At 45.9% G+C, this 14,288-nt stretch overlaps 2 protein-coding genes across 2 annotated transcripts; both read left to right on the top strand.

The window, feature by feature from the left end:
• The first annotated feature begins 2,953 nt into the window (after nucleotides 1–2,953).
• LOC135841251 (ice-structuring glycoprotein-like) lies at nucleotides 2,954–4,925 on the top strand. The gene has a single exon (XM_065358118.1). The coding sequence runs from the start codon at nucleotides 2,967–2,969 to the stop codon at nucleotides 4,875–4,877; it is 1,911 nt and encodes a 636-aa protein (XP_065214190.1). The 5' UTR covers nucleotides 2,954–2,966; the 3' UTR covers nucleotides 4,878–4,925.
• Nucleotides 4,926–7,606: 2,681 nt separating this feature from the next.
• On the top strand, nucleotides 7,607–12,575 carry LOC135840360 (calphotin-like). Its single transcript, XM_065356849.1, has one exon. It carries the CDS (start codon nucleotides 8,092–8,094, stop codon nucleotides 11,812–11,814), a length of 3,723 nt encoding a protein of 1,240 aa, XP_065212921.1. The 5' UTR covers nucleotides 7,607–8,091; the 3' UTR covers nucleotides 11,815–12,575.
• Nucleotides 12,576–14,288: the final 1,713 nt, after the last annotated feature.

Below are 14,288 nucleotides of genomic sequence, written 5' to 3'. Positions count from 1 at the left end.
ATTGTTAACGCTCATTTCAGCCAAACAAAAAAAAGTAAAAAGTTCGTTACACTACCTACCAGTTTTACCTATTTCCTTTCCGAACCGGTTGCTGGCCACGCAGCCTAGTGGCGCGACTCGGAACCTGTTCGGTACCACGTTTCCGACTAGATTTTATTCCTAACAGTTTATGTATTTGATACTTACGATGAGAATTTCATCATACAAATATGTACACTTACTTGAGGAATAAATAGTTTGAAAAAATGATTCATTTTCGAGTGTTTTAATTACGTTTTTGATTTATTCTGATGAAGTATCCGCGATTTGAAGTTTAATGAGTTCTCTACTAACATTTTGGTGACCCCTACGGTGATAATTTTTACTTTAATCGCGAGTTCGTGAATGCTAATGTGCATCCGCGGCATCGCGAGATGATTACATGCACACAGTTTTAGTACTTCAGATTTCTACCTCAGAATCCTTACTCAGCCATGGTACCTACTTCAGTGAGTTCTACTTAGAATTGCAAGTTATCTAGCATGGAAAAACGAATGCCAGAAGCGATACGTAAGTTGATAGTTACTATCAAAAGTGAATTCGTGGCAACTCAACAATGGTTAGATAACCAAGGAGCTGCACCTTCAGCTCACGAACTTCGCCACCGAATCCATAATTTAGAAGAAAAGTATGCTACTGCTGAGCAACTAAACCAAGAGCTTTTACTAGAAGATGCATCAGAGACTGGTACCGTTGGTATCGAGTTACTGAATTTATACTTCAGTGTAGTGGCTAGCCTAGAAACCCTACTGGATGAATCGGACCCCCAACCTTCAGTGTCTGCTCACCTGGCCACAGCATCAACTAATGTTTGTCAAGGTACCAGTTTAACTTTACCTCCGAATAAGAATCCGGCCGAACGTTCGCCAACATCCGCGCCATACTCATCTCAGAATCCGGCCAAACATTCGCCAACGTCTGTGCCACACTTATCTCCGAGTCAGGCCGAACATTTGCCAATGTCCGCGCCATACTTGCTTCAGAATCCGGCCAAACATTCGCCAATGTCCGCGCCATACTTGCTTCAGAATCCAGCCGATTGTCCGACTACAGTTGCGCCACTACTAGACCAGTCTCCAGTACACCAGCTCACCGCATTGTTACCTCAGCTTCCTATTGAATGCTCAGATACGTTCACACCCCTACTTACTCCATTTCCAGCTACTCAGCTGGCTACACCTTTACCTCAGCTTCCAGTTAAACACTGCAATATGTTCGCTACCTCGACTTCAGCTCAGACATCGTTCACAGTACAATCAGCACCAAATACCTCATCATCCAGAAACTCCGACTCAAACAACTCGCCTCAAGCAACGTTGGCAGCGGCGGCGGCGATAACAACGCCATCCGCACATGCGCTGCTCTCTAGCAGCACAGACACCGCTCCAGTCAACGCATCATCACCCAGAGTAATTCCTAGTAACCAGATAGAAACGCTAGCCGCGCTCCCACCAGTACCAGTTTTGGCGCTTCCGGCGCCTGAATCAGTTCTCCAAGTTTCTGCTCAAAATGTGCAACCAGTAACTGCGCTTTCAGCTCCAGTTCCGGCGCTTCCTGCCTCTGAACCAGTATTCACGCTCCATGTACCAGTACCAATCTTCACGACAGCTACAACGATATCCGCGCTCAATGCGTCAGTCTCCGTGCACACTGAGCCAGTTTCAGTGTTCTCTCTACAAGTACCAGTATCTACACACGATGCGCACGTGATCACGCGCGCTACGCCAGTTTCAGCGCTCTCTACAACTTTGTCAGCTCCAGAAATCTCTCCTCAAGATGCGCTTCTAGTAGCCGCACTTGCGGCTCCACTTGTGACACTCTCTGCACCAGTTCCAGTATCCGCGCGTGATGCACTGGTTTCTGCACGCGCTCCGCCAGTTCCAGTATCCTCTCCAGGTGCGCTGCCAGTAGCCGCGCTTCCGGCTCCAGTTTCGCCGCTCGCTGCGCAATTTTCAGCATGCACCGCGTCAATTTCAGTGAACGCTGCGTCAGTTTCAGCGCTCTTTTCTTCAGTACCAGTTTCTGCACGCAACGCGCCGATCACCGCGCGCACTGCATTCATTTTGGCACTTCATGCGCCAGTACCAGTTCTCACAGTAGCTGCGCTTCCAGCGCCAGTAGCGCCGCAATCGGCATCAGCCTCTACAGCTTTACAGATACACTCACAGGTTCCAGACAACCCAGAGCAGCTCTCCCCACTAGACTCCATGCCTATCCATACACCAGTCAACTCAGTAAGCAGTGCCGTAGTCTCCGAATTCACCAGCACAGTTTCCCGCATCCGTACCTTGCCTCCAGCACCCTTAGTAGCATCTCAAGAAGCGTGCACTTTAGCAGCAGCAATAGCGAGCCTTTCCGCACCTATGACACCAGCTAGCAGCGCAAATGCCGCACCACTCAACGCGTCATTGTATGTAGTAGTTCCCAGTACCCAGACAGCGTCAACAGCGATGCATCCGCCTTCCTTGGCGGCATCCAGCGCGATTTCTGCACCTCTATACAAAATTCTCAGCTCAGTAACGGTTTCCGCATTCTCTGACAACGTTCCTAGTATTGTTTCTGTGCCGTTTGCACTCGCATCAGTGCCCATAGCACCGCCAGTTGCGATCCCATCCAAGTCATTAGTGGCACCAGCAGCGTCCGCATTGGCAGCTGAATCCGCTGCTCATCTAGCACAGCATAGCATCGTCTCCACGACCCCGGCACGTTCTTATGCACAAGTAGTCGGATCAAACTTGTCATCTATACCTGTCTCCGCGCAAGATGCGCCAGTTTCAGCGCATTCCGCGCCAGTACAAGTATTTGCATGTGATGCGTTCATCACTACGCTTCAAGCGCCTGTGGCAGTTCCACTGGCGCTCTCACACACCCACATCAACTCCACAGTCAGCACAGTAATCTCCGCATTTGCCAACACCGCTTCCAGTATGTTTTCCGCGCCAGTAGCCGTGCTAGCAGCGCCTGCTTCAGCGGCGGCCTTCGCAGCACAGCCAGCATCTAACAGCATCGTTTCTGAGTCATGGGAGTGCTTATATGTGCTCCTGACACACATAGCCTCCGCCAATTCATCATCCGCATCTAAGCACAGTACCGCACACTCCCTGCACACCTCCACATCAGCATTCGTCTCAGCATCACGCTTCCTGCCTTCATCGTCGAGTTCAGCGCCTCTTGCGCTCACATACGCACCAACAGTTCCTGTAATTGCATCAGAATCTGCTACAGCCTCTATCGCGCCTGCCTCAGCAGCAGCCGCGCCAACAGCGGCGCTTGCCGCGCCAGTAATCGCTCAACTGAGCACTAGAGCCTTGGCCAGTTTGGTGCGAGTAACGCCAAAGTCAATCGCACCACTTTCAGCACTAGAGACGCTCATATCCGCGCACCCTGTGTCAGTATCCGCATCAGTAACTCCAGTAGAATTGTCTGCCACACAAGTTTTTGCGCTCCCTGCGCCTGCACCAGTCTCTGCACTATTCATACCAGTATCAACGTCAGCTGCGCATTTCTCTGCGCCAGTCCCAGCTTCAGCGGCATCAATCGCCGCGCCAGTAAAAGTGCTAGCTACGCCAGTCTTTACATATGCTGCGCACACACCTGTTTTAGCGTTTGCTATATCAGCGGCGCCTATCTCCAAGTCCGAAATGTCGGTCTCCGAATCAATTGCACCAGCCACTCCAGTACCCCCGTTTGCTACGCCAGGCGCCTCGCTGGAGGCTCCAGTAGCCACGACTACATCCAGTTTAGCTAGTTTAGCATATGCTCATATGAGCTCAACACCGATTAGCCTCGCATCCAGTGATGCAATAGCCTCGAATATGTTCGCAGCGGCGGCGGCAGCGACGTCTGTTACGCCTCGCACCTCACCGCTCCTCGTACTTCTGTCAGAGCCGTCTCAGTTGGACTGTACTATGTTTTCGGCGCTTCAGTCCGCCTCAGTCTTCTCCTCAGCAGCTCTAGTGAGCATCGCATTGTCTAGCCCTGTACTCAGCCGCCAGATAACAGTAAATACACAGTCGGCAGTGAAGCCAATCAACGCTATCTTGTTCCAGTACGCTTCGGCGCGATTGGCCGCATCCGCCTTCCTGGCTGCGCTCATTCTACTTGCAGCACTCCTAATCAGCACAGAGTACATTCCAACGCTAGATTCGGCCACAGAAGGCCTCAGCTCAATCTTATACTCACTCCACAGATACCTTGAGTACACTGAAGTGTTCAGCACACGCATGGCGCTGCTCCGCTCTCCAGTGAGCCGCGCTCCTCCTTCTATAGGACAGTTTTGGGCCACAGAGGGCCAACGCATTGGTTTTGACGCTCATCACTCAGGTCAGTCTGATATTCATACCTGCACACTCGACTCGTTTGTCTTATCAGAGCTACCTTCACTCAGCAAGCAGTCTGCCCTCATCAGAATCAGTACTCATCACTCATTCGATCCTCTGAGATCCAGTTTGAGCTCAGCTGAGCCAGAAACAAGAGTAAGGCTCACTCCGCACATTGAAGTCGTTCCAGGGGCCCTCTTGGTCCATTTACATCGTCAAGTAGAAGGGTCGTTGACCTCTACATACATTTGCGCACACTGCACCGAGCCAGTCCAGTACAGAGAGACACAACAGCGACCTTTCTCGCATTCTAGCGACTCTACAGTCACTGCCCTGGCTCCAAGGTTCCATTACTCATCCAACAGCAAGATTGGGTCGATTTTTCCGACGCCTTTGGCGTCGCGGCGGCGGGATGTTAACGCTCATTTCAGCCAAACAAAAAAAAGTAAAAAGTTCGTTACACTACCTACCAGTTTTACCTATTTCCTTTCCGAACCGGTTGCTGGCCACGCAGCCTAGTGGCGCGACTCGGAACCTGTTCGGTACCACGTTTCCGACTAGATTTTATTCCTAACAGTTTATGTATTTGATACTTACGATGAGAATTTCATCATACAAATATGTACACTTACTTGAGGAATAAATAGTTTGAAAAAATGATTCATTTTCAAGTGTTTTAATTACGTTTTTGATTTATTCTGATGAAGTATCCGCGATTTGAAGTTTAATGAGTTCTCTACTAACAATTATGCTGAATACTAAATTTTAAAGTGTTTACGACCTTCTTGTGCAAAAATTATACCTTTTTTGGAATTTTCACGCAATTTTGTACAAGTTTGGAAACACTGTGGTTCGATAAAAATAGAAAAAAAATCTCTTTTTTTAATGGGTATGTACTTTCTTTTGCAAATACATAATTTATCGAAAACTAAGCCTCCTAGAAAAAAACTAACGAACATTATGACTTATGACGTTTGGAAATTTAGTTCTCTACAATTTTCCTCGACTTCATTTTTCTGTAAAAGACTTTGTTCCACCTCCAGAAAGCTTTAAAAGTTTTGAGCGCTTAATATTTGAAGTGGGATCGACTAATGACCTTTTGCATTATGTTTAAAGTTGGACTTGGAAGAAGCTACTCGTACATCCTTAGAGTACGTTTTGAACTACTTGAGCTCCACCTCTGAAGCGATTCTATTTATTCATTTTTTAAATTGAGGTCGAAAATGAGTTGTTTGCAGAACAAATACTTTTCCATAAATTTTTCCCCATAAAGAATTTTCCTTCCTTTAAAAAAAATTATTGGAGAAATTTCTTCTATTAAAATAATTTAGGTAATGGAAAAGTAGTTTATTTAAACTAAAAGTTTCCAATAAAACTTATAGGTATGTCTGAAAGTTGAGGTCAAGAACAAATTTTGTTTCGTGACAAACAATTTTTGGAGAGAGGTTTTTTCTTTTCAAAAAACCTTTCGCGAGAGACGTTCTTTTTTTCAAAATCAGAATTCAATAGGTTAGCGTTTTGTTCCATAACGTTCTCAGTTTTTCTTCAGAAATTAACATCGTGTGTATTTTCAGTTCAAAAATACTTAGACATTGCATTTTCTTTCCAAAAATGAAATTTGCATACTGTCCTCAAAAACGAAATGAAGTTTTCATCTTACAGCAGACCTTTTTTTGTCACTTCACTCGCCTTTTCGAGTGAATGGTAATTCTCAAAAGTTGTAAGTGCATTTTTTTTGCATTCTCTTCCCACCCTATAACCATCCAAAAAGAATCAATTTTTGCCTTATCTGATCAGGAAGTCCTCTTTTTGTTCGAAACTTCCCAAAAAAGTGCAGTTTTTTTGCCAAACATGCTCATTCTGTTTTCTTCACCAAATTTGCCCAAGCCAGAAAGTGCCTATTTTTGGGAAGAAAAATGTTAAAAAAGCCTCAATTTTTAACAAAACAGTCACAAAACGTTTATTTTTGTAAAAATTGTCAAAATGTAAAAGAGTGTTTTCGAAAGGTCGTTTAAAAATGCGTCAGGAAATAGCCATTACAAACCACTCGACTATTTATTAATTATTAAACATAATTGTCAGGGAAAATAAAACGTCATCGAAAGAATATACAAATTATCTAAATTGATATCGTAAATCAATTAAGCAATCAATTGAGGTTGTGAGGTCTGGAGTTTTGACTTGGCTGGAGCTTGGATGGATGATAAGCGATCTGTAATACATAAAAATAATCGCTTTTGAGTACACACACGTACTACTCATAGATCATGCAAGGCTTGTAAATAACTTATAGATAACTCATAAATATCTCAATCTCAATCAATTCTAAAAGACCTCCGTCTCAGGCCATGCAGTCTCAGCCACAGACAACTGTGGGGATGCTTCAAACCCAAGTACTACAGTAGACTCCCAATTATCCGACCTAATCAGGAGGGGGAGGGGGGAGGGGTAAGGTGCGTTGGATACCACAAAAGTCGGATAATCCTAAATGGATGTTTTTAGCGCAGAAATTAAGTGCATAAGCTTGAGAAGACAATTTTTTATTAAGAAAATCAAGTTTTGGCTCAAAGCAGGAACAAAAAATCAAAAAAATGACGAATAAACAAAAATAATGTACTTTTGTATATAAAAGACAATGAAATACTGACTCAAATTATAATTTTTTGAGATAAGTTGGATCAATTTCAAGGGAAATAACACCGTTAGAAAGTTAGAATACAAAATGCTGCATACTGCATCATTATTTACACTCCAAAATCAAAAATTAAAGGTTTTTTTGGATTATCCGACCTTGGTGGGCTGGATAATGTGAAATGTAAGTCGGATAAATTTGTACCTGATAACCCAAAAGTCAGATAATTCGGAGTCGGATAATTGGGAGTCTACTGTAATTCTACTCATGGTTCACCCATCAATGTCAGTATAATGGAATGATCTTCAATGGCCAACTAGCACACATTGTCACTGGTATGGCTCATCACACATACTGCATAGTGGTACCTCTTTGAGTCCCCCACAGGGTCCTGACTTACTGACAAGATGTGCAATGGGTGTATCAAAAGGCAACTTCTGTACTATTCACAATCACTGTCTCAATTAAAATCATATCTATGTAGTTACATTGCATGCGCAATGCACCATGATATCATTCAAATAACTAAAGCAAAACATATTCTAACAAGTAGTATTCATGTATCAGTGTACTCAGTAAGATAACTAATCCCAGTATCAAAATCCTGTGTTAACGCTTATTTCAGCCAAAAAAAAAACAAAAAGTTTGTTACTCTACCTACCCGTTTTACCTATTTCCTTTCCGAACCGGTTGCTCGCCACGCAGCCTAGTGGCGGGGATTGGAACCTGTTCGGTACCACGTTCACGACCAGATTTTATTCCTAACGGTTATTGTATTCGATGTACTTAGATGAGAATTTCATCATACTCGTTTTATGTACTTTTTAGTAATTAAAAGGTTTGAAAATGCTTCCTTTTTCGATTTATTTCGATTAAGTTTCGTGATTCAAAGTTCAATGAGTTCTCTACTAACATTTTGGTGACCCCTACGGTGATAATTTTTACTTTAATCGCGAGTTCGTGAATGCTAATGTGCATCCGCGGCATCGCGAGATGATCACATGCACACAGTTTTAGTACTTGAGATTTCTACCTCAGAATCCTTACTCAGCCATGGTACCTGCTTCAGTGAGTTCTACTTAGAATCGCAAGTTATCCAGTATGGAAAAACGAACGCCAGAAGCAATACGTAAGTTGATAGCTACTATCAAAAGTGAATTCGTGGCAACTCAACAATGGTTAGATAACCAAGGAGCTGCACCTTTGGCTCACGAACTTCGCCACCGAATCCACAATTTAGAAGAAAGGTATGCTACAGCTGAGCAACTAAATGAAGAGCTTTTACTAGAAGATGCATCAGAGACTGGTACCGTTGGTATCGAGTTGCTAAATTTATACTTCAGTGTCGTGGCTAGCCTAGAAACCCTGCTGGATGAATCGGAGCTCCAACCTTCAGGGTCTGCTCACCTGGCCACAGCATCAACTAATGTTTGTCAAGGTACCAGTTTAACTTTACCTCCGAATAAGAATCCGGCCGAACGTTCGCCAACGTCCGCGCCATACTCATCTCAGAATCCGGCCAAACGTTCGCCAACGTCTGTGCCATACTTATCTCCGAGTCAGGCCAAACATTCGCTAATGTCCGCGCCATACTTGCTTCAGAATCCGGCCAAACATTTGCCAATGTCCGCGCCATACTTGCTTCAGAATCCAGCCAATTGTCCGACTACAGTTGCGCCACTACTAGACCAGTCTCCAGTACACCAGCTCACCGTATTGTTACCTCAGCTTCCTGTTGAATGCTCAGATACGTTCACACCCCTACTTACTCCATTTCCAGCTACTCAGCTGGCTACACCTTTACCTCAGCTTCCAGTTAAACACTGCAATATGTTCGCTACCTCGACTTCAGCTCAGACATCGTTCACAGTACAATCAGCACCAAATACCTCATCATCCAGAAACTCCGACTCAAACAACTCGCCTCAAGCAACGTTGGCAGCGGCGGCGGCGATAACAACGCCATCCGCACATGCGCTGCTCTCTAGCAGCACAGACACCGCTCCAGTCAACACATCATCACCCAGAGTAATTCCTAGTAACCAGATAGAAACGCTAGCCGCGCTCCCACCAGTACCAGTTTTGGCGCTTCCAGCGCCTGAATCAGTTCTCCAAGTTTCTGCTCAAAATGTGCAACCAGTAACTGCGCTTTCAGCTCCAGTTCCGGCGCTTCCTGCCTCTGAACCAGTATTCACGCTCCATGTACCAGTACCAATCTTCACGACAGCTACAACGATATCCGCGCTCAATGCGTCAGTCTCCGTGCACACTGAGCCAGTTTCAGTGTTCTCTACAACTTTGTCAGCTCCAGAAATCTCTCCTCAAGATGCGCTTCTAGTAGCCGCACTTGCGGCTCCACTTGTGACACTCTCTGCCCCAGTTCCAGTATCCGTGTGTGATGCACTGGTCTCTGCACGCGCTCCGCCAGTTTCAGCGCTCTATGCGCCAGTTCCAGTATCCTCTCCAGGTGCGCTGCCAGTAGCCGCGCTTCCGGCTCCAGTTTCGCCGCTCCCTGCGCAATTTTCAGCACATGCTGCGTCAATTTCAGCGAACGCTACGTCCGTTTCAGCGCTCTTTACTCCAGTACCAGTATTTGTGCGCAATGCCCACATCACCACCCACACTGCTCCAGTTTTGGCGCTTCCTGCACCAGTACCACTTCTCACAGTAGCTGCGCTTCCAGCGCCAGTAGCGCCGCAATTGGCATCAGCCTCTACAGCTTTACAGATACACTCACAGGTTCCAGACAACCCAGCCCAGCTCTCAGCACTAGCCTCCATGCCTATCAATATGCCAGTCAACTCAGTAAGCAGTGCAGTAGTTTCTGCCTTCGCCAGCCCACTTTCCAGCATCCATATCTCACCTCTCAGTTCAGACAGCAACTCTGTAACCAGTACAACTGTCTTGGTATCCACTGTGACTGTTTTCAGCATCAGTTTTGCATTCTCAGGACGCTCATTCATACCAGTAGCACAGCTAGTAACGTTCGCTTCAGCGGCGGCATCCGTCGTGCATTTTGCACCACCCAGCACTGTATTCATGCCAGCTGCGCGCTCATACGCCGCACCTAATTCGTCATCAGTTCCAGTAGTAGTTTCATCACCGCATTCATATGCATCCTCCTCACAGAAAGCAACACCAGAGTCTTCCTCAGCTCCAGTAGCAGCACCAGTATCGCATTCCGCAACGCGTGTGGCTGTCTCCACAGCCCCCGCGCTCCTATCTGCGCTCTCACACACGCACATCAAATCCGCAGTCAGCACAGTACTTTCCGCAGTTGCCAACACCGCTTTCAGTAGCCTTTCCGCGCCAGCAGCCGCGCTAGCAGCGCCTGCTTCGGCGGCGGCATTCGTAGCGCATCAGGCATCTAACAGCATCGTTTCTGCGTCATTGGAGCGCTTATATGTGCTCCTGACCCAGATAGCCGCAGCCAATGCATCGTCCGAGTCCATAGCTGTTTCTCCCCAGCACCCAGATTCACCAGTGGTAGTTTCCGCGACCTCCTCGCTCTCTTCTGCGCTGTCAGTTAACCCAGCTTTGTGTATAGACGCGCCTACGCGAGCCAAGTTTGTCTCAGATCCAGCAGCACCTAGTTCAGCGCCTTCAACGCATCCTATCATACAGCCAGCTTCTCACTCATTTTCAGTAAGCACAGAGGCAGCATTTGACGCGCCTCACATTGCAGTTTCCAGCACAAGCACGCATCAAGTGCTATCCGCGGCATCTGCCGCATCCTCTGAGGTGACCATTCATCCAGTTGTAAATCATAAGAAGATTTGCAGCCAGCATGCCGCGCATTTCTCGCGCATCCTTGCCGCTTCAGCAGCCAGTCTCAAACCTATCTACGCACTAGTGTCTGAACGCAGCATCGCGCATCCCTCACGCACCTCCTCAGCCTTGACACTGGTTCCAGCGGCATGCTCCGCACCTTCCTCGCCAAGTTCAGCGCTTCCTGCGCTCAGGTATGAGCCTCCAGTTCCAGTACTCGCCTCCGCATCTGTAACCATGCTATCAACGTCAGTGTCCGCGCAATCTGCGCGAGTCTCCGCTCAAGTGAGCACCCCTACGCTATTTCTCGCATCAGTTCCAGTGTCAACATCCTCAGTAGCCACGCAATGCGCACCAGTATTTGCTCAAGGGAGCGCAACCACCTCAACTGGTTTGGCGCTTGCTGTGCCAGCCTCAGCTGCGCCAGTTTTCGCGTCTGTACTAACGCCATGTGCGTCAGTTTTCACTCATGTGAGCGCCACCTTAAACAGCATCGCATCTAGCGATCGGGCCACTACCTCGTTCCAGTACATTTTGGCGCAATTGACCACATCTGCGCCTCCCACTCATCCTGATTTTCGATGGTGTTTCAAGAACCTCTTCTGCTTCAGTTTCAAACCAGATTTGCACGCGCCTTCACATCTCAGCTACGCCTCATACCTGCTCACACCTCGAAACGCATTCATAGAATTCAGCTCTGCAGTTCCAGAATTCGTTGCAATGCGAGATCAGGCCTCAGAGGGCCTCAATGCAATTGCGCACCTACTCCGCATAGTAGCCAACCTGTCCGCGTCAGCATTCTTGGCGGCGCTCATTCTACTTGCATCGTTGTTCTTTGCAGCACTCCTAATCCGCACAGCATACGTTTCAATGCTTGATTTGGCCACGGAAGGCCTCGTTTCGAATACACACTCGCTCAACAGACACCTTACACACCTGCAAGTGCACAGTATACATATGGCGCAGCCCTATGCTCGTTTATGCTATCCAGTGAGCCGCGCTCCTCCTGCTCTCAAACAGTTTTTGGGCCACAGAGGGCTCACGCATCGATTCTGACGCTCAGCACGCCGATCACTCTGATATCTACGCCTATACTCTCGACTCGTACATCTCATCAAAGACATCTTCGCTCAGCAAGCAGTCTATCCTCATCAGACTCAGTACTTGTCTCTCATTCGACCCTCAGTACTCCAGTTCGATCTCAGCTGAGCCTGAAACAAGAGTAGGGCTCAATCCGCGCCTTGCGGTTTTTCCAGGGGCCCCCTATGCCCATTTGCCTCGTCAAGTAGAAGGATGGTTGACCTCTACACACATTTGCGCACACCGCACCGAGCCAGTCCAGCACAGAGAGACACAACGGCGACCTTCCTCGAACTCTAGCGACTCTACAGTCACCGCCCCGGCTCCCAGTTTCCATTACTCAGCCAACAGCAAGATTAGGTCGATTTTTCCGACGCCTTCGGCGCCGCGGCGGCGGGATGTTAACGCTTATTTCAGCCAAAAAAAAAACAAAAAGTTTGTTACTCTACCTACCCGTTTTACCTATTTCCTTTCCGAACCGGTTGCTCGCCACGCAGCCTAGTGGCGGGGATTGGAACCTGTTCGGTACCACGTTCACGACCAGATTTTATTCCTAACGGTTATTGTATTCGATGTACTTAGATGAGAATTTCATCATACTCGTTTTATGTACTTTTTAGTAATTAAAAGGTTTGAAAATGCTTCCTTTTTCGATTTATTTCGATTAAGTTTCGTGATTCAAAGTTCAATGAGTTCTCTACTAACATCCTGATTGTCAATACAACGTTAATGGAGCAGGTACCTCTTAGGTGGCCAGGGAAAACAGCAGCAACAAGCACAGTGCACTTTACTTCAACATGGTCTTATAACGACTGAGATTTCTGTGCTCAGCCCAACTCTTTGCTGATATATTTGTACTCAAATAAGTGGGAGAACCCTTATCCCCATCACCCATGGTTGCTATGATAACCCCTCATAATGAATGTAGCTCAATGCAGCTGCCAATAGTGCATCATAAAAATCTATATGCGTATCTGTGTATCGTAAAAATACATAGCAAGCACATAGTTGCTAATAGCTCTAGGTATGAGCCAACGCCCCAGGAGGTATCGGAAATGCTAAACGCACCAATACAATGAAAATAAGCATGAGAAACACACAAAATATACTTGTAACAAAAATGACTTCTTACAAAAAAGTGTTCATTTTTGATAAAATTGTCAAAATAGGTCAATTTTTGCTAAAATTGTCAAATAGTGTCCATTCTTGGCGAATTAGCAAAACGTTGTAAAGTTTTTTTAATCAAAATTTTTAGAAGTAGTTTTTTTTCAAAAATCTAGTCAAATTGGGGTAATGTTTGCCAAAATTGCAAAAAAATATGCGTTTTTTTTTTTTTTTTTTGCTAAAACATCCAAAAAGCATTGATAAAGCAGTTCCTAAGCGAGTGCTCCAGCTGCCCCATAAAAATTCTAATGTAAAGGAAAACAGTAAAAGCCAGGGAAGCAGCTTGAGCTGCCCTCCTTGGCACCAAAACTACCCCTATTTCAAATCTTATCCTGAGATGGGTTGCGGGTCCTAACTATACCGATGAAAGGTGCGGTGCTACACCAGATGAGGTGATTATGGGACCCTTGACATCTCATCTGCCTTGGGGGGGGGGGTCAATGTTTTGACGTCCAATCCCCTCCCCCGCATCCAGCATTAAAATTGTATAAACTAAGTATAAATAAATTTAAAAATAAAATATCTCCAATGCTTGGTGTGGTTCGGAGACCCCCCCTCCTCCGAAAAAAAACTTTTACATCATGCCATTGCCGTCATATTCACAGCTGAATTTATCTACAAATATAGTTCAAGTTTTTAGGTAGATATAGGTAGGAACCTTACGAGTATTTTTCTTTCTTGATCACGTATGCTACAGCTATACGTTGAAATGTTTTACACTTGCCGAGTGTTAGTGTACCAAGTAGGTTAAGCAAACACTTTGCTTACTTACGTATTTGCTACTCCAGAATACAAGTCTTACAAGAGTAGGTATACAAACACGAACAAGTACCTAACTACCCAGTACCTTCCAGCAATGCGCCAACGTACATATTTAACTCGCAAATAAATGAAATCATTCGACGTTTTTGAATTTTGTCGTTTTTCCTTATTACATTTTTCGATTTCGAGCAATGATAAGAAGTCGGAAGAAGTCAAATTCACCCAGGTCACGCCGCCACGCCGTCACGGACGAATTACGTACGTATTGAAATTGAAAATACATAATTGCGATCATCTTTTGTACGCGGCATTAGAGAGGGGATGGGAGTGGGGAGTTGTGGTGGAAAGACAGGAATATAATGCGTATACGTTATGTACCTAATAAATAATCATCAGGCACTAGGTAGGTATGTACGTATTATACCTACCAATATGGAATAAACCTCGACCATTTATCGCGCGATAGTTGCGATTGCGAAAAAGAAGAAAATATATACGAGATAAGTTTGGCAAAAAGTTAGGTA

Source organism: Planococcus citri, chromosome 3 (genome assembly GCF_950023065.1).
Source record: "Planococcus citri chromosome 3, ihPlaCitr1.1, whole genome shotgun sequence".
Taxonomy (NCBI): domain Eukaryota; kingdom Metazoa; phylum Arthropoda; class Insecta; order Hemiptera; family Pseudococcidae; genus Planococcus; species Planococcus citri.
Note: the sequence above shows the minus strand (reverse complement) of the source record. Positions and strands in the feature narration are given on the sequence as shown.

Excerpts from the sequence above, each read along its gene's own strand:
- LOC135840360 (XM_065356849.1), top strand. The coding sequence starts at position 8,092 with ATGGAAAAACGAACGCCAGAAGCAATACGTAAGTTGATAGCTACTATC.
- LOC135841251 (XM_065358118.1), top strand. The coding sequence starts at position 2,967 with ATGTTTTCCGCGCCAGTAGCCGTGCTAGCAGCGCCTGCTTCAGCGGCG.